General features: G+C 50.8%; 1 protein-coding gene across 5 annotated transcripts; it reads left to right on the top strand.

Moving 5' to 3' along the window:
• Window positions 1–76: 76 nt before the first annotated feature.
• SIRT2 (sirtuin 2) lies at window positions 77–17929 on the top strand. Of its 5 annotated transcripts, none has more exons than XM_080645384.1 (16): window positions 84–582; window positions 1411–1457; window positions 4218–4266; window positions 4538–4651; window positions 7236–7277; window positions 7421–7527; window positions 7644–7700; window positions 8682–8750; window positions 13095–13224; window positions 15456–15515; window positions 15810–15865; window positions 16050–16126; window positions 16209–16260; window positions 16850–16920; window positions 17064–17130; window positions 17246–17929. In XM_080645384.1, exons 1-16 carry the CDS (start codon window positions 567–569, stop codon window positions 17399–17401), a joined length of 1170 nt encoding a protein of 389 aa, XP_080501510.1. In that variant the 5' UTR covers window positions 84–566; the 3' UTR covers window positions 17402–17929. The 5 variants fall into 5 exon arrangements, with proteins under 5 accessions (XP_080501512.1, XP_080501510.1, XP_080501511.1 ...); XM_080645387.1 differs by lacking the exon at window positions 1411–1457 and adding an exon at window positions 2261–2329 and having other exon boundaries at window positions 509–582; XM_080645383.1 differs by lacking the exon at window positions 1411–1457 and adding an exon at window positions 2261–2322 and having other exon boundaries at window positions 517–582.
• The last annotated feature ends 8 nt before the right edge of the window (window positions 17930–17937 follow it).

Raw genomic sequence — 17937 nt, 5'->3', positions numbered from 1 at the left:
CGCTCACGCTCCGCCCCATATCACTCCATGGCCAATCAGAGTTTTCATGTAGACTAAGCTCTCTACCGGTTCCCACATTTTCCAGGCGCCCTTTGTCAACATGGCTACCTATCAGCGCAGGGCACTTTGGGACTCGTAGTCAGGACCTCGCTTGTTTATTCTTTTTATTATTTGTTGTTGTTGTTTATCCTTACCCAAGAATATTTTTCCATTGATTTTTAGAGAGAATGAAAGAGAGAGGGAAAGACAGAGAGAGATAGCGATGTGAGAGAAACACATTGATTGGTTGCCTCCTGCACACGGCCTGGCGGGGAGGAACGTGCCCTTGACCGGAATGGAACCCGGGACCCTTCCGTCTACAGGCCCAGACTCTATTCAAACCGGCTAGGGCTCGTTTGTTTATTCTTCCTAAGAAGGGCGCGCCGGAGGTTGTGGGAAAGCCAGTATGCGGCCTCGCTGGCTGCTGGGAGTTGTAGTCCTCTCTTCTATATCCGTCCCTACTGTTTCCGGTGCCGTCACGGGGCCGAGCAGTCGGTGACAGCCCCGAGGGCCCCCGCCCCACGCTAATGGCCGAGCCGGACTGTGAGTCGGGGCCTTGGTGGGAGGGTCGGGCAGGGCCTCGCCGGGGCCTGCCTGAGATCTGCAGGCCCCCGGGCCGAGGGCGGGCGAGGTGGGGCAGGAGATAGGGGCTGTATGGGGAGGAGTGGGATTCTGGGGCCCTTGCTAAGTTATCCATATGGCTAGGTTGGTGGGTTTGTGAGTCGTGAGGTTTTAAGGGTCCGTTTGCTTTGTCTTCCAAGTTACTAAACATCGCGTGTTTCTAGCACCTTGGTTGCCAAGGACCCTTGTTGCTAAAGACTTAGGTTGTTGCTGTCCCGGTTGCTAAGGGTACCTGGTTGTTAGGGGGAATTGTAGGGACCCCTGGTGTTCCCTCCTATCTCTTCCCTCTAGTTCCTGTGCGCCCCCTCCCCCAAACAAACCATTCCCACTGCTCCTCCTTTCACTTGCAGTTCGAGTATCTCTTTACCACTGTTTGTAAATGTAACCCTGCCGTAGTGCGCGCGCGCGCGCACACACACACACACACACACACACACACACACACACACTATTATGTCGTCCTAATTCCTCCTAAGGTGTCCTCCATGCCCTGAATCCTTTACTTTCTCCTCCCTCTACTAAGTCTTCATGTCTAACCCCCTTTGTCCCTCGCTAACCACCTCTCCTTCCCAGCACTCTCCACTCTGCTTTTCCCCACCCTCTCCCTCTACTGCATTTTTACCTCCACCCCCATACACCAGTATAAATAGTTTGGTGGGTCTTCTTGCCCCGGCCCCTTGCTTGAAGCCCTTCATAACTCCTTAATCATTCCCCCCACTGTAACCACATCTGCTCCCCCTCCTCCCCCAGCCTCTGACCCTCTGGAGACCCAGGCAGGGAAGGTGCAGGAAGCTCAGGTGAGATGGGGGAAGGGTGGAGGGAAGGAGAGAGATGGACTTGTTCCCACACCCCACTCCCCTGGGGGGAGGTGACAGAAGGGAGAGTTACCCCAGGGCCCTCAGCTCATAGCCCCAGTCCCTCGCCCCCACCTCCCAGTTCAGCTTCCTGGTGAATGGTGGTTTCTGAGGGCTATCAGAGAAGGGTGTGCAGCCTCAACCCCAGGCCTGCACTCCTGAACTTTTCTCTTTCCTTGTTCCCCACCCCCCAGTCCCTTCTGAAACTCATTTATGCTGCTCCTGGAAGAGACAGGCATCCCACTTGGTCCCTGAACTCATGGATCTCTTGGACAAATTACTAGAAAATGACCCTACAGGGTGATTATGAAAATAGCTCAGGGCACTGTTGGAGCCCAGAGGAAACTTTGTGGGTTCACAAATATTCCAGTCAGTCCCTTCTCTGGAGGGGCTGGTCTAGGAGTCAGATTGAGGTAGACACATTTGCAGTGAAGAGTGGCTGAATTTTCTTAGGCAAGGTGAGAAATGGTGTTCCACACAGAGGGTGCAGCTAGTGCAAAGACCTGGCAGCCTGGAAGAGTGTTATATGTTCAGTAGGTGGTGACTGGGGGTGGGCAGCTAATTGTATGCATGGCTGGCATTTATTTTATTGAGTACTTCAGCAGGGTAACTCTGCTTAGTGCTTTATGGGCATCATCTCATTTCATCTTCCCAGCATTCCTGTGGGAGTCAAGGCCTGTTGTGGCCATTTTACAGATGAGGAATTTGAGGCATAGTTGTTAAGTATCCTGTTCTCTGTCCCTCAGCCAGAAGAGCTGGGAAGGGTTTGCAAGCCACAGCACGCTCACACTGCCTTCCAGATGCTTCGGTGAGAGGTAGACACAGAGGCCTGAAAGCCCTGCGAACACCTCTAGCTCCCACATGCTGGGCAGGGCCCTTGAGTCCTTCCACGGAGCCTCACTGTCTGCAGCCTGAAAGAATGCCAGACTTCCATCCCCACCCCCAGCAGCTACATTGCTGCCAGTTGTAGGCAATGCAGAAGCTGTGATTAGAGCACCTCACAGATGCACGGCAGAGGAAGCACAAGAGCTTCCTATCAGAGCAGGGCTTCTCCCTCGCCTGGCTCCCAAAGTAGGGCCATTGTCAGAGAAAGGGGTTTAATGTTAAAAAGGATCCTCAGTCTCAAAGAGAGAGATCTGAGGGCTTAAATTACAGCATTGTCCATAATGGGGCAAAACTGGAAACAGCCCAACTGGCTATCAGTAGACAGGTTAAGTGAACTATGGGGCCTCCTTACAATGCAACACTATGCAGCTGCTTAAAAGAATGAGGTGGGTCTATAGTATCTTGTTCTGCAGAAGATGCAAGGTGCAGCATTGTGCTATGATATGACCAAGCTCTGAGAAAATGATAAGTTTCATATTCATAGTGATAGGGGAAAGGGGTTTCAAGCAGGAGAGTGAGTTGGTCAGAATTGTTTTTACCATTGCAGGGTCCAGCCCTGGTCTAGCACACAGGTATTCCTTCTTTCAGTGGTGGATAGTGCTGGAGCTCCTGCCGGGTGCCAGACCCTATTCTTGGTGCTGACATCCAGTAGTGAACATGAAAAACCCCTGCCTTGTGGAGCTGACATCATGGTGGACCTTGTAGATGTTGGTGATGAGATTATTAGACTGGAAGACACCAAAGAGAAGGGCCTGTGAAGTGGAGGGGAGTGGGCCAGCCCAGACAGGCCATCACACGGAGGGTAGTGGGTAGATCAGAGGTGGAGACTGAGGCTGGGAGCCTAGGTAGGAGGCTGGGACAGAGCCCCCAAGGGAAGAGGACAGGCTGGACCAGGTGGAGCACTGAAGAGGGAACACATTATGGCTGGAGGGCAGGGGAGGAACGCTGGATGCATCTGGCAAACTGGGAGATGGAGGCCACACTGAGATGGGGCCCAGGAAGAGGAACAGGTTTGGGGAAGATGCTGAGGCCAGTGTGGAACACAGTGGGAGTGAGGAGCTTTGGGTCCCTTAGAGATAGGCATCCAGAAGGCCATGGGAACCTTGGATCAGAGAGGTGGCATCATCAGTGACTGGACCAAGGCCATTGGCATGGATGAGGCAGGTATCCCAGGGAAGGTGGAGAGAGAAATCAGGCAAGGCCCAGGATCTGCAGTTTGGGAGCCTGGCTAAGGGGAGGAGTGGATAAGGAAATGGAGGGGTTGGAAAGGCAGTAACTGGGGTTCCAGCAGGAGGGCTGATGACCAGAGGGTGAGGACTGAAATGTTCTCACTCCATTATTACATTATTATGGAGTGACTTTGCTGAGCAGGGCTGCAGGGGTGCTGGGAGGGGGCGGCAGGTGCATGCTACAGAGGACAAGAGGGGATGCAAGGGGAGAATGTGAATTTGGCACATGAAATAGCAATAGAGCTGTGTAAGCACCTCACATAGATTAACTCATTTCATCTCACAATAGCCCATTGAGGTAGCTGCCCTCTTGACATCCATCTCCAAGATGCGGAGCTCTGAGACTCAGAAAAGCAAAGTCACTCATATGAGATTATACTCCTTGGGAGAGACAGGCCATGTCCCCAGTGCAGGCATCCTGACCCAGAGCCCACACACTGGCCCCCAGAGCTGTCCCTCCACCACAGCCCCTCACTTCCTTGGGCCCATATCCCAGCCCAGAGCCTTTCCCAAAACTGGGGAGCTACCCCACCCCCCACTTCCTAATCCCACTTCTTGGGCCTGGCCACCCCACCCCCACCCCTTTCAGGACTCAGATTCAGACACTGAGGGAGGAGCAGCTGGTGGAGAAGCAGAGAGTGAGTATCTTCCTTAGGAGCCTCATTCTGCGGGGGCTGAGGTGGGGGCGGTTTAGGGCAGGGGTCTGGGTGATACCCCTCACCTCCATCAGGGATGATACTCAGGTATGTAATAATGGGTGCAGTGCCAACGTCTGGTGCCCCCTGGCTGGATCCAGCATGGAGCCTTGAGTTGGGGGAAGGCAGGGGATCCCTGAGCTGGGGTAGGGTTGCTCTGGGCCTCTGTGCACCAGGCTGAGTGCCCACTGCTGTCTCTCTTCTTTTTGGCCAGTGGACTTCCTGCGAAATTTATTCTCCCAGACGCTGGGCCTAGGCACCCAGAAGGAGCGTCTGCTGGACAACCTAACCCTGGAAGGGGTGGCCCACTACATGCTGAGTGAGCGCTGTAAGTCCTTCCCCACCTGCACTGGGCCATGCCCCCCTCCTGGCCCCAAGTGACTTCTCAGCCCCCAGCTACTTGAACTATTCACAACCATTGTCTGCAAGTAACAAGAAACCCAATTCAAACTGGTTTATACCAAAAAAGAAGTCTGTTCAACCCATAACTAAAATCCAGCTTGAAGCATGGCCTGGGTCCAGGGGCTTCCATGTTGTCAAAAATCGTAACCCTCTCTGGCACTGGTTTCTTCTGTGTTGGGGTAAAGGTAGTTCCTGGCAGCTCCAAATACAAGTTCCACCAGCCTCGCAGCTCCCACTGAAGAAAGCATCTTTCTCCCAGTGGTTCAAGCAAAAGAGCAGAGATTGGCTTCAGTTGGTGCAGGTTGGGTCACGTTCTTACACCAAACTAATCACCATGTCTCTGATTGACCAGACCTGGGTCACATCTCCGTTGCTGAACTAATGACTGCTCTCTGATTGGCCAGGCCTGTTTGATAGAATGAAGATGATAATAGTATTTCCTTATAGAGTTATTAGGGGTTAAAAAAAAATAATAAAAATGTAAATGCCTGGGATAGGACATGGAGCATAGCAAGAGCTGTGTAAGTGTTCCCTGTGATTATTAATTATTACAGGTAGCTTCTTTCAGCTGTGGTGTTGTAAGTGCCTCTTTACTGGGTCACCATGTAGTTTATATTTCTTGCTATGAGTTGAGGTCACCCGAGTCTGAGAAACCAAGCCCTCGGCAGTCCTCAACTAGAACAATCAACCCTTTGAGGGTCCTGAACAGACCTTTGTTGAGGACATCTTCTCCAGTTTCCCTGTCTTCCAGCTGCTGCCGGCTCCCTCCTCGGGTAGCCAGGCTGCCACCCTGAGCCTCCCTCTCCTGGATAGGCCAGGCAGCTGGCTATAGCCAGCTTCTGGCTTGGGTGGGTGGGCAGTGGCTACAGTGTTCCTCCGTCCTCCTGCACCTGGATTTTAGGATAATGGGCCTATGAGGGGATAATAATAAATAATAACAGTTATTGAGTCCTCACTGTTTGCTGAGTGCTGGGCCAAGCACTTGACAGGCTTCCTCGCATTTGATTTTCACATCATTTTACCTGTGAGGTCATTACAGGAGTGATCTGGACAGAGGAGAAAACTGAGGCACAGAGAGGCTGTGACTTGGTGCAAGGTCACACAGCTAGTTAGAGGCAGAGTCAAGATTCAACCCCAGGCCCTATGAATCCAGAGCACAGGCTCCTTCCTCCATCGTCCCCCCGCCCCGCCCCCCCCCCCCCCCCCCCCGCTGTCCTCCTTTGGACAGGATACCCCAGAGGTGCCTGGTTCACAGGGCTTCATTTGTGTCTGCCATCAGCTGATGGGCAGATGCCAGAGCTGCATGGCAGGGCTGCCTGCCAGCCAGTAGCTAAAGAGGCAACTGGGCTATTGTGAAATGATTCCACCCCTGTCACGTCTTCCTATCTTTTTTTCTGAAAGCTGGTAAATATAGGGGAACAAAGTACTTATAGGTATACAAATCATGGGTCTCAAGAAATTTAGCCGAAACCAGTTTGGCTCAGTGGATAGAGCGTCGGCCTGCAGACTGAAAGGTCCCAGGTTCGATTCCGGTCAAGGGCATGTACCTTGGTTGCGGGCACATCCCCAGTAGGAGGTGTGCAGGAGGCAGCTGATCGATGTTTCTCTCTCATCGATGTTTCTAGCTCTCTATTCCTCTCCCTTCCTCTCTGTAAAAAATCAATAAAATATATTTAAAAAAAAAAGATCTAGTTTTGGCCCTAGCTGGTTTGGCTCAGTGGATAGTGCATCAGCCTGCGGACTGAAGGGTCCTGGGTTTGATTCCGGTCAAGGGCACATGCCTGGGTTGTGGGCTCAATCCCCAGTAGGGAGTGTGCAATCCCTAGAAGGCAGCCAGTCAATGATTCTCTCTCATCACTGGTGTTTCTATCTCTCTCTCCCTCTCTTTCGCCTCTGAAATCAATAACAATATATATTTTTTTAAAAAAAGATCTAGTTTTGTCTCACCCAGCTGGTGTGGCTCAGTGGTTGACCATTGACCCATGAACCAGGAGGTCAACCACATTCGATTCCCAGTCAGGGAAGATGCCTAGGTCGCAGGCTCGATCCCAATAGGGGCATGTAGGAAGCAACCAACCAATCAATGTTTCTCATTGATGTTTCTATCTCTCTATCCTTCTCCCTTCCTCTCTCTCTAAAATCAATAAAAACATATTTTTAAAAAAGATCTAGGTGTGTCTAGGTTTAGTTAGGGGCAGAAGCTTCTCTACAAGTGGCCTTTTCTCGACTAAGTTGGTATAATTTCAAACAGTAGATTCTCTGTCCCCATACTGGCTCTTCCACCAGTCAACTGTGTGATTGCTTCCCCTCTCTGAGCCTTGGTTTCCTCATCTGTAAAATGGGCATATTAACACCACCTGCCTCAAGATGGTTGGGAGGACCATTCATGCATCTGAAATGTTTGCCCCAGGGCCTGGGACCAAGTGAACAGTGTCAAAGACTGTGATAGATGGTGTTATTTTGGGGCCAAGCAAACCATGTCATATGATGCATAAACTCCTCTCTTCCAGGTCGCAGGGTCATCTGTTTGGTGGGAGCTGGAATCTCCACGTGTAAGTGCCCCCTCCCCCTGGTTTGGGGGAGCCCCTCCCAGGGGCAGGGGAGAGCCGTGTCTAGGCCCTCACTTGGAAGGGTCACTGTGGTATAGATGGGGCCCAAGTCCCTGATGGATTGCTCCCTGCCCCTCCTCCCCCAGCCGCGGGCATCCCTGACTTCCGCTCCCCATCCACGGGCCTCTATGCCAACCTGCAAAAGTACCATCTTCCCTATCCAGAGGCCATCTTTGAGATTGGCTACTTCAAGGTATGTGCAGGGAGGAATGTCTGCAATGATGGGAATAGGGGATGGAATGGGGTCATCTGCTCTCATGTCACCAGGGGCATCCTGTGCCCACCTGCCTTTCACTCTCTCTCCCACAGAAACATCCAGAGCCCTTCTTTGCCCTCGCCAAGGAACTCTATCCTGGGCAATTCAAGGTGAGCTCTTTTTTGCCAGGGAGAACAGGAAAGGTTGGTGGACAGCAGGCATGGGAAGGGCCACTTGGGCAAAAACAAACTGGTCATTAAGTATGTGGGCTCTGACTCCTGATCCCTCATTCCCTGCTCTTTTTTGTTGTTGTTGTTAATCTTTACCTGAGGATATTTTTCCATTGACTTTTAGAAAGAGGAGAAGGGAGGGGGAGAGACTGAGAGAAACATCGATGTGAGAGAAACGCATTGATTGGTTGCCTCTCATATGAGCCCTGACCAGGGCTGGGGATTGAGCTGGCAACTGAGGTATGTGCCCTTGACCTGAATTGAACCCGGGACCCTTCAGTCCACAGGCCAAGACTCTATCCACTAAGCCAGTGGTCGGCAAACTCATTAGTCAACAGAGCCAAATATCAACAGTACAACGATTGAAATTTCTTTTGAGAGCCAAATTTTTTAAACTTAAACTTCTTCTAATGCCACTTCTTCAAAATAGACTCACCCAGGCCGTGGTATTTTGTGGAAGAGCCACACTCAAGGGGCCAAAGAGCCGCATGTGGCTCGCGAGCCGCGGTTTGCCAACCACTGCATTAAGCCAAACCAGCTAAGGCTCCCTGCTCTTTTGATCTTGAGCCTCAGTTTTTCCATTTGTAAAATGAAGCTGATAATATTATATGAAAAGGGTTGTTGTGAAGCTTAAATGAGTTAACAATACGTACAAAAGCCCAGTCTCTGGAGACAGGCTGCTTTTGTACAAACCCCAACTCTAAACTTGGCAGCTGTGCGACTTTGGCAAGATAATCAGCCTCCATGTGCTCAAGTTTCCTCATCTGTGAAATGGGGATAATGATAGTCTGTGCCTCACAAGGTCAATGTGATGATTCCATGAAGTAAAACAGGCACAGTGCCCAGAACAGTGAGCGGCACGTGGCGATGTGGGGAGACTTCTCCGTTACTGTCATCATTGTTATGATTGCTCCCCTCCAGCCGACCCTGTGTCACTACTTCATCCGCCTGTTGAAGGAGAAAGGGCTGCTCCTGCGCTGCTACACTCAGGTAGGCGGGACCGTGGGCATCCTGGGAGGAGGAGGGAGGCTGCCTGTGACCTGGCACCTCAGTGGTAAAAGCTCAGGCCCCTGCTGCTTTGTCCTGTGACCGGCCAGAACAGCTACACACTCTCAGGCCTGTGGTGACATGGCAGTGAACTCCTCTTCTCTGAGCCATCCCACATGTACTGAGAAAGGACCGCATGCCTGAGGGGAGGGGACACCATTTACACCATAGATTTCATAGAGTTTCCAGCAGATGATCCCAGAATGACTGGATCTAACAAAATCCGTACACTATGTCAGTATCCTAGTGGGCAGATGTAATGTCTTAAGAAAGGGGCATCTTTTTATAATTTGCACAAAAGCCTCATATGTGCTATGGGTTCCTGGTTCATACATGTCAGGTGTTGAGCCTAGGGCCTCAGCCTGGGGTACTCAGGCAAGGACGGCTCACCTTGTTTGCTCCTGGACTTCTGGGCTCTCACACCCCTAGCAGTAAAAAATGTTTAGGCCTCTACCTTTGTTTTATGGTTATGTATTGAAATTACATGATATCATGCATGCTATAAATTATACTATACCTCAGAACCCCAAATTATAAAATAGAGAACACATGAATATAAATAGGTATTCTAACATTTCCTTCCTGCACCTGGCAATTTGGAGCCCACAGCCTCAGAAACTGCCACCAGGGGGAGGATGAGTTCTTTGTAGGCCCAGATTTTGCTAATGGGGTGCAGGTGCTCCTGCCTAGAGCTGGTAGTGTGATGGGGAAGGGGACAGTCACCTCCTAGGAGTAGCCCCGGCTCAAGATAAACCTGACCTTTCTTTCCAGAGAGTCAGCTTTATCCACGGGATGTGGCTCAGACATGATGCAATGGCTCATCTGAGCCAGTGCCCTCCGTGCATAATTTTGTGGACTCCTCACCTTGGCCTTGCTAGCATCCCTTTTTGTCAGCTTCTGTCACAAATGTCTACTGAGTGTCAACCGAGTGCCAGACTCCCTGCCTTCCTGAAGCTGACATTAATGTGGGGAGAGACCATAGACAAGATGCATCAGTAGTTTATGTGCTGTGGCAGATGAGAGTTCTGTGGAGCAGGTTTAAGCAGAAAGGGAAATCTGAACCTCTGTGTGTGGAGGGTGGAGTGTTGTTGTAAACCAGGTATCAGGAAGGCCTCACTGAGACATTTAAACAACGACCTAAGGGAAGGAGCCATGGGATTATTTGAGGGGACTGCGTTCCAGGCAAGGGAACAGCCAGTGCAAGATCCTGAGGGAGACCACATTTGATGTGTTCAAAAAGCTGGATCTGAGTAAGCGAAGAGGACAGTAGTAGGAGAGAATGGAGGAGATGAAGTCAGGGAGGTGCCAGGGGCAGACCCTATGGGGCCTCAGGCCTGAGCAAGATGGTGCCACAGGCGGGCTCTGAGCAAAGCAGGGATGAGATCAGGTGTCCCTCTGGCTGCCTGCAGGAGCTAGACTGTGGGCACAGTGGGGAGGGGGTTACAGAGACCAGGGAGGAGGCTGCTATGATGGCTTAAGCAGGAGAGGATGGATGCTGGGCCAGGTGGGGGCTGTCAAGGGGAGAAGGGGCAGGTTACGAATCCATTTTGAAACTTGAACCAATAGGACTTGTTGCTGGATTGGATGTGAAATGATTCATGAGAGAGAGGAGTCAAGGATGACTGGACAGCTCTCAGCCTGGGCATCTGCTGCTTTTTACTGAGATGGGAGGTTGTGGGGTGGGGGCAGAGGAGGAGTTTGCTTTGAGGCCTATTGAGGTTGAGATGCCACGTGGAGATATGGACAGATGGTTGGACACAGGAGTCTAGACTCAAGCCGGAGGGGCAGCGTATAAACAATGTTTAAACTCACCAGACAGGATGAGATCACAGGGTTCCAGCATGGGAAGCCCAGGCCCAGGACAAAGTGCCTGTCAGAGCTGCTCAGCGGGCTCACTTCCCAGCTCTGCAGAGGCAAATGTGCCTGCCCTTGACCATGAAAGTATGGCAGCTGCCTCCTACTTTTACACGAGAGCCAACATGAATACATTCTGAGGTCAAAGTGTATTCTGCAGGCATTCCCCCTCCAGTTACAATATTTAATGCATGAAATTTAACAATACATAATATTCAAAATGGCATACTACCTAAAATAGATAAAGGTGGGGAAAAAATCTTTCCATTCTCACATTTCATGAAACCATTTTTTTTCAAACTTAACACCCTCTTCCTTGATCTCAGCCACTATTTGAGTCACTGACCCAGTTTCCTGGAACACATTGTCTTCGTTTCTTTCTGAATTGTGATGACGCAGCAATTCTGAAGCGACGTATCATGCAGTTTTTGTCTAAAGGCACAAGTATCCACTCAAATGTGAGAACAATTGCCCTGTTCACCTAAGTCACTTGATTGCCACAACAACACATTCTTTGAAATATTGGCATTTGCACTCTACATAGGGTTTGGACTTGTCTTTCTTCCTTTCAACCAATTTATTTGCCTCTTTTTATTTCTCTTTCACTGGGCAGCTAAAAGAAGGAAATCCTTTGTCAGCACAATTCATTGGTCTTCTTCCTCAGCTCGCATTTTGGTAATGCACAGCCATGCATTATTTTTATTACAAGTATTTATTTAAGCCAAACATATGATGGAAGCAAGATCTCAAATGTTCCCTGAACTTAGCTTTCTTTCACCTTACCCCTTGTGTGAAAGACTCTTCCATATCTACACACACATAGCAGCTTCATGCTTTTTAAAAGCTGATTGGTGATATGTCTAACAGGGACACAATGTTTTAAAACAAAAAGGGAACCAAGGTTTAAAAATCAGATTTCAGGTGAAAATCCTAAAAATTGGGAAGAACTGCATCCTGGGTGGCTTTCCCTGGGAGAATAGCTGGGCTGGAGTTGAGTGGCCACTGCCCACTCTCGGAACTGCTCACCCTTGCCCAGGGCACACCTCCTCTCCATAGCCTGTTTCTGCCAGGCACCGGGGTCACGTGGCAGTTGCTGTGTATCATCTCATGTTCAGTGCTTGTCCTTTGGGACAGAATTTCCTTGGGCCCAGCCCCAGCTTCCCTCCTGCAGGCCACTGATGTTGGCTCTTTCGTGTGTCTCATTCTGTGGCAAGCAGATACACAAATTCAAATATATTTTTTTCACATCCTGTACACGCTGCCTTTGTGCTTTTTTTTTTTTTTTTTTTTTTTTTTTTGCCTTTTAACATAGTGGCGAGATCATTTCCTATCCATACATACAGGTTAGCCTCATTCTTTGTTTTTGTTTCTTGATTGGCGTCAAAGAATAACAGGCATTCAGGCAATTCTGCATGCTATTGAGTTATTTGCACACACTGCTTATGCACAAGAGAGTCAATAGTGAGCTGAATCAAGTAACAAAGGCAAACTAGGATTCCCAGTAGAGAGGGGGAGGTAGAAAGCTGCAGAGAATCTGGGGACAGTGATTCTTGTCTGCATGTTTTGGGGGTAAGCTGATTTCTGGCAGGGAGGAGAGAAAGCAGTTGGGGCCATCTGCCCTTGAAAGGAAACTTTCAGTTGTCCATGGCATCTCCAGGAAACCTTGTCGGTTCAGCTGTGGGCCACACGTGACAGGCCATCTCTGTAACATCTGCCAGTGTCCTCGGTCGGCACCGGCCTCACAGGCAAACGAAAGCTGCTCCAGAGAGGCTGCGTGTTGAGAGAAAAATGAGAGCACAAATGTGTATGTGGGAGAGAATATCCTTGTTTGGTGAATAAGGAAAGTTTCTTTGTCTTAAAGGAATACAGTTAAGATTCTGTCAGTGAAACAGACCGGTCAGAAACCTGGCTGCTAAATAGGGAAAGTGTGATTAAAACCACATAGCCCCGCTGAGTTTTTTATTTCTGTTACTGCTTGGCCAGGGCTGCCACATAGAGCTGGGCTGTTTGGGTCCCGCACAAGAACGCCACATCTGAGGGGGCTCCGTTTACAATGGGAACATTGTACATCATTTCAACAGATTCCTAGTAGGTGGCACTAAAAGTGTGTGGTTCCAACAAAACAAATGATCTGAAAAATGGAAGCAAAGTGGCCTGAATTTGTAGAAATGCCATATGGGCTGGTGGTGGCCGTGGGCCTGGGCTCATACACATTTGAGTTTGGACCCGTGCCTATAAGCATCCATGACTTTTACCCTTTCAGTGGCACCATCAGAACAAACAGAATTTTTCAGACACACCCTGCCCCTTGCTTTCCCTACCTTCTCTCTCCCTGTCCCACTGGTTTCTCTTGGCTACAACTCCCTGCTCTGCCTTTTGCTCCTAAAGTGTGGGGTTCACTCCTGACCCTCTTCCCTCCATCTCTCCCTCCAGAACATAGACACCCTGGAGCGAGTGGCAGGGCTGGAGCCTGAGGACCTAGTGGAGGCCCATGGCACCTTCTACACATCGCACTGCATCAGTCCCCTCTGCCGGCAGGAGTATACACTCAGCTGGATGAAAGGTGAGGGGCTGAAGGTCATCCATAAGGGCAGGCCTTCTGCCCGCTGTCCACTGCTCAGCTCCAGAGACAGGGCCTCCTCCAGTGGGCACCTGTTCTGCCCTGCACAGCTCTATGGCTCTTTTTAGTAGATAATGACAGCCTCCAAAGATTTGAGGTGACAGAGAGGTTCATTGCTCCAACACTACCTCACAGCCAGGTTATGATGGATGCAAGCTCCAGATCCAGGTCAGCCGCACACAGAGACATGTAGCAGAGGCCCTCAAATGGTAACACAGCCTGTTTCGTGATGTCATGAAACCCTAGCTCTTTGCCCTTTGAGGGGCTCTGACCCTAGTGTACATGAGGTGCTCATCAAGGCAGCTGGAACTAAGTTCTCATAAGAGCATAAAGTCCAATAGAACTTTCTGAGATGAGGGAAACCTCCCATCTCTGCACTGTCCAGTATGGCAGCCGCTGGCTTCATGTGACTGCTGAACACTGAAATGTGACTAGTGGGACCAAGGAACTAAATTTTAAATTTTATTCATTTAAATGTAAAAGGCCATATCTGCTATGATGACCATATGGGACAGCACTTGTACGAGAAACACATGACTCAATTAGCCCATGAATTCAGGCGAGCAGAATCTATGGAGTGTGAAGCCGAACACAGGCCTGGTCAGGGTTGAAGACTGGGGCTGCCCCTAGAGGTGCAGACTGCAGGGCTTGCTAAAGTCATAGTTCCCATTCATGTTAGGGTAGAGTGTCCAAAAAAAAGGAGGAAAATTTTTCAGCCAACCCACATTTCTTGAATACAGCAAGAGCCTATTTCTGACATCCACTGTGTGAATTAAGAAGTCACTTATTTCACCCATGAAAACTCACTTCTGACATTCTTTATGCTGACTTCACAAAGCCTCTGGTGTCCCTAGGAGATAAGGACAACACTTGTAGTAGGGCCCCTGATAAAATAACAGCTGACCATCCTTGGAGTGAGGAGGCCTGAACAGCCCAGCTACATGCAGCTGGGGATGATATACAATTAACATTATCCCGTTATGTTCACTTACAGCAATATCTCATGCAGCACCCACAAAATGGGATACTGTCAATGCAGAAATGTTTTAAAATAAATGACAGACATTAAAACAGTTCTCTAAATATTTGTCAAAGAAATGAATGAATAGTTGAATGAACAAGCTAGGATTCTATGGGTTGCAAGTGACAGAATGCTTTTCAAGTTTTCTTTTTTTTTTTTTTTTAAATATATATTTTATTGATTTTTTACAGAGAAGAAGGGAGAGGGATAGAGAGTTAGAAACATCGATGAGAGAGAAACATCGATCAGCTGCCTCTTGCACACCTCCCACTGGTGATGTGCCTGCAACCAAGGTACATGCCCTTGACCGGAATCGAACCTGGGACCTTTCAGTCCGCAGGCTGACGCTCTGTCCACTGAGCCAAACCGGTTTCGGCTCAAGTTTTCTTAATAAGCAATAAGGAGACAGACCAGCGTGGCTCAGTGGTTGAGTGTCGACCTATGAATCAGGAGGTTGCTGGCTCGATTCCCAGTCAGGGCACATGCCTGGGTTGTGGGCTCAATCCCCACTGTGGGGTGTGTAGGAGGCAACCAGTCAATGATTCTCTCTCATCATTGATGCTTCTGTCTCTCCCTCTCCCTCTCTGAAATCAATAAAAATATACTAAAAAATAATGATAATAAGCAATAAGGAGCATGATAGTCACCGTATGGTGTGTGGGGGAGTCAGTCACAGAACCCAAGTGTGCCTAAAGATTTCACCCCATCCTAGGATCATGTGCATATTCTTCCCTCTTGTTCTGCCACCAGGCCTGGGACCACCAGGCCTCTCTGACCCAGGAGGAAATAGGGCTGCCCTCAAAGACCCACAGACAGAACTTCACTCTTGACTCCAGTTTCCCCAGGTCGGGAGTTGGGGAGTCCAGTGTCCCCTGTTAGGAGCAAGTGTCTGCTCATTTGTTGACTCTTTCATTCAGTAGCTAAGCCTGTTGCTGGGAGCCACCCTTGGACTCCTGGGCATGGGGGAGGATAGGGGCAGTTCTCTGAGAAGGGGGGTCCCTTCTGAGCAGGGCAGATACCCAGGAGGTTCCCTGGTGACTGAGGTGTGTTTGTGTGGACATTGAAGAAAGGGGTAGGGGAGGTGTCAGGGCAGGGTGCAGCCCCAGCCCAGAGCCTCTCACCTCCTTCTCCCGTTCCCCTTCTCCACACCCAGAGAAGATCTTCTCCGAGGTGACTCCCAAGTGTGAGAACTGTCAGAGCGTGGTGAAGCCTGGTGAGCCTTGGGACCAGGGACCAACCGAGGGAGATTTGGACTGCCCCAAATCTAATGCCGACTTGGAAACACACCACCCCACTAACCCCTTCCCAAGAAGTCCATAGTCGCCATCCACCCACCTCTGTCACCCTCTCTCCAGGGAGAGGGCTCTGTACCCTGGCCTGTCCCTGCTGCTCTACACCCCACCCAACCCTAAGGTCTGCCTTCTGCTCCTTCCTGTACTCTGCCTCCCCCTGTTCACTGTCTTTTTCTGTCCTGTGTTGTCTGTCTGTCCATCCATTTCCACCTCAGATATCGTCTTCTTTGGTGAGAACCTCCCAGCGCGTTTCTTCTCCTGCATTCAGTCAGTAAGTGTCTCCATCACCATCCTGTGCTCAGCCCATGTGGGGACAGCCTGGACCCTGCCCTGGGGAGAGTCACTTCCTCAGCTAGCTGTATGTGGGCTTGCGGTGGGGACTGGGGCGGGGAGGGAGGGGTTCAGCCTCAGCTGAGGGTGGAGCATTCATGGCCATGGCCACTCCCCCTTCACAGGACTTCCTGAAGGTGGACCTGCTCATCATCATGGGCACCTCCCTGCAGGTGCAGCCCTTTGCATCCCTCATCAGCAAGTAGGTTGGGGTTTGGGCTGGGGGGTGCTGGGGATAGAGGAGCCAGGACAGGTCCTCACTACTCAGTTCGCCATCCTCCCAGGGCACCCCTCTCTACCCCACGCCTGCTCATCAACAAGGAAAAAACTGGCCAGGTGAGTCGGCTTTTATTCACATCTTCTCGTTCTTCCCTGCCTGCTTGATCCTCACATGGGTCCCCATTCCTTCCTACTGGCTGCCTCGGAATGATGGCACGGGTCTCTAACGAACCCAGTAGTTCAGACCCCTCAGCTCCGGACCAGGTTTTCCAGAATCCAGAGGGATTAAGTTCTGGGCTGCCCTGACTCTAAAATTCCACAGGCTCTGGGTCATTCAGAACCCTTTTGAACAAGTGACATAACCCCAACTCAAAGCAACTGAAGACAAAACACTTCCTGGGACTGAAGTGTCCGGGCAGCTGGAGCCAGGGCCTTCTCAGTGTCATCAGAGTCACCAGCTTTGGGCTCCTCTTGGAGAGTAATGTTTCTTCCAACAGGCAAAACATGCCATGTGCCAGCCGCTGTTGTAAGCATTTTCCCTGGGTTAACCCACTGACAGTACAACCCTAGGAGTGGGTTCGATGATCATCCCCACTACAGATAAGGAAACTGAGATTCCGAGAGGCCAGGTCACTGAAGCAAAGTTACAGAGCTGGGGTGCAAACCCAGTGCTCTTCTCTCTCCTCATACTCCCTCTTCCCTGCAGACTGACCCCTTCCTGGGAATGATGATGGGCCTCGGGGGAGGCATGGACTTTGACTCCAAGAAGGCCTACAGGTAAGGCCTGGATCTGCTTTGGGGGATGGAGCCTTCGAGGGACAGGTCCCAGGTGGGGGAGAGGGCATGAAGGCACACAGACAGGGCAGAGCTAGCAGGGGCCTGGGGCAAGCCTGGGAGATCTGATTCTCACTTAACCACAGGGATGTGGCCTGGCTGGGTGACTGTGACCAGGGCTGCCTGGCTCTTGCCGACCTCCTTGGATGGAAGGTGAGGAGCCTGGGCCACCCCAGCCCTCCCTGAGCCCAGTCCCTAGACCCCTGCCCCACGGGTCCTCTGACCCCATGAGGTGACCTCTGACTCCTGGAAACATTGTCCCCTGCAGAAGGAGCTAGAAGACCTTGTCCGGAAGGAGCATGCCAGCATTGACGCTCAGTCAGGGTCTGGGAGCCCCAACCCCACCACTTCAGCCTACCCCAGGAGGTCCCCATCTCCCCCCAAGGAGGAGGCCAGGACCACAGAGGGGGAGAAACCCCAGTGACACCTGCACCTCCCAGGCAGGATACCCAGCTCCTTTGGTCCTCCCTAATTTGCAGCTTTTGTCTGGGGAGCTCAGAGCATTCCCTCAGTCTCATAACCACTCCCTCCTAAAACTGGGGTCCCAGCCCCCCTGACCCTGGCAAATCTCTAACATCTCCTGGGGGCTGAGGCCTGAGCCGCCCATCTCTAACAGCCCGAAGCCTCTAACCACCCCAGGGGCAAGGATCAACCTCCCCTAATGTCTAACTGCTCCCTGGGAGACCAAAGGGCCTCCAAATGTCTAACTGTCCCAGGACAGGGCCGTAGGGCCCACATACTTTCAACTGCTCCCAGGGGCCTGTGGTCAAGTAGACAAAATTTAACATAACTCATCAAATGAGGGGATTTGAGCCTGCAGACCTCCCACCTCTCTGCCTCCAATTCCCAAAGTGGGTGCTGGGCTGCCTTCACTCAGGACCCGATTCCCATGCGGAATGGGCAGATGATGTTGCCTACTGGAGACAAATTAAAAACAAAAAACTAACTATCAGCTGTCTG

The sequence above is a fragment of the Plecotus auritus genome (assembly GCF_963455305.1).
Source record: "Plecotus auritus genome assembly, chromosome: 10".
Taxonomy (NCBI): Eukaryota; Metazoa; Chordata; class Mammalia; order Chiroptera; family Vespertilionidae; genus Plecotus; species Plecotus auritus.
Note: the sequence above shows the minus strand (reverse complement) of the source record. Positions and strands in the feature narration are given on the sequence as shown.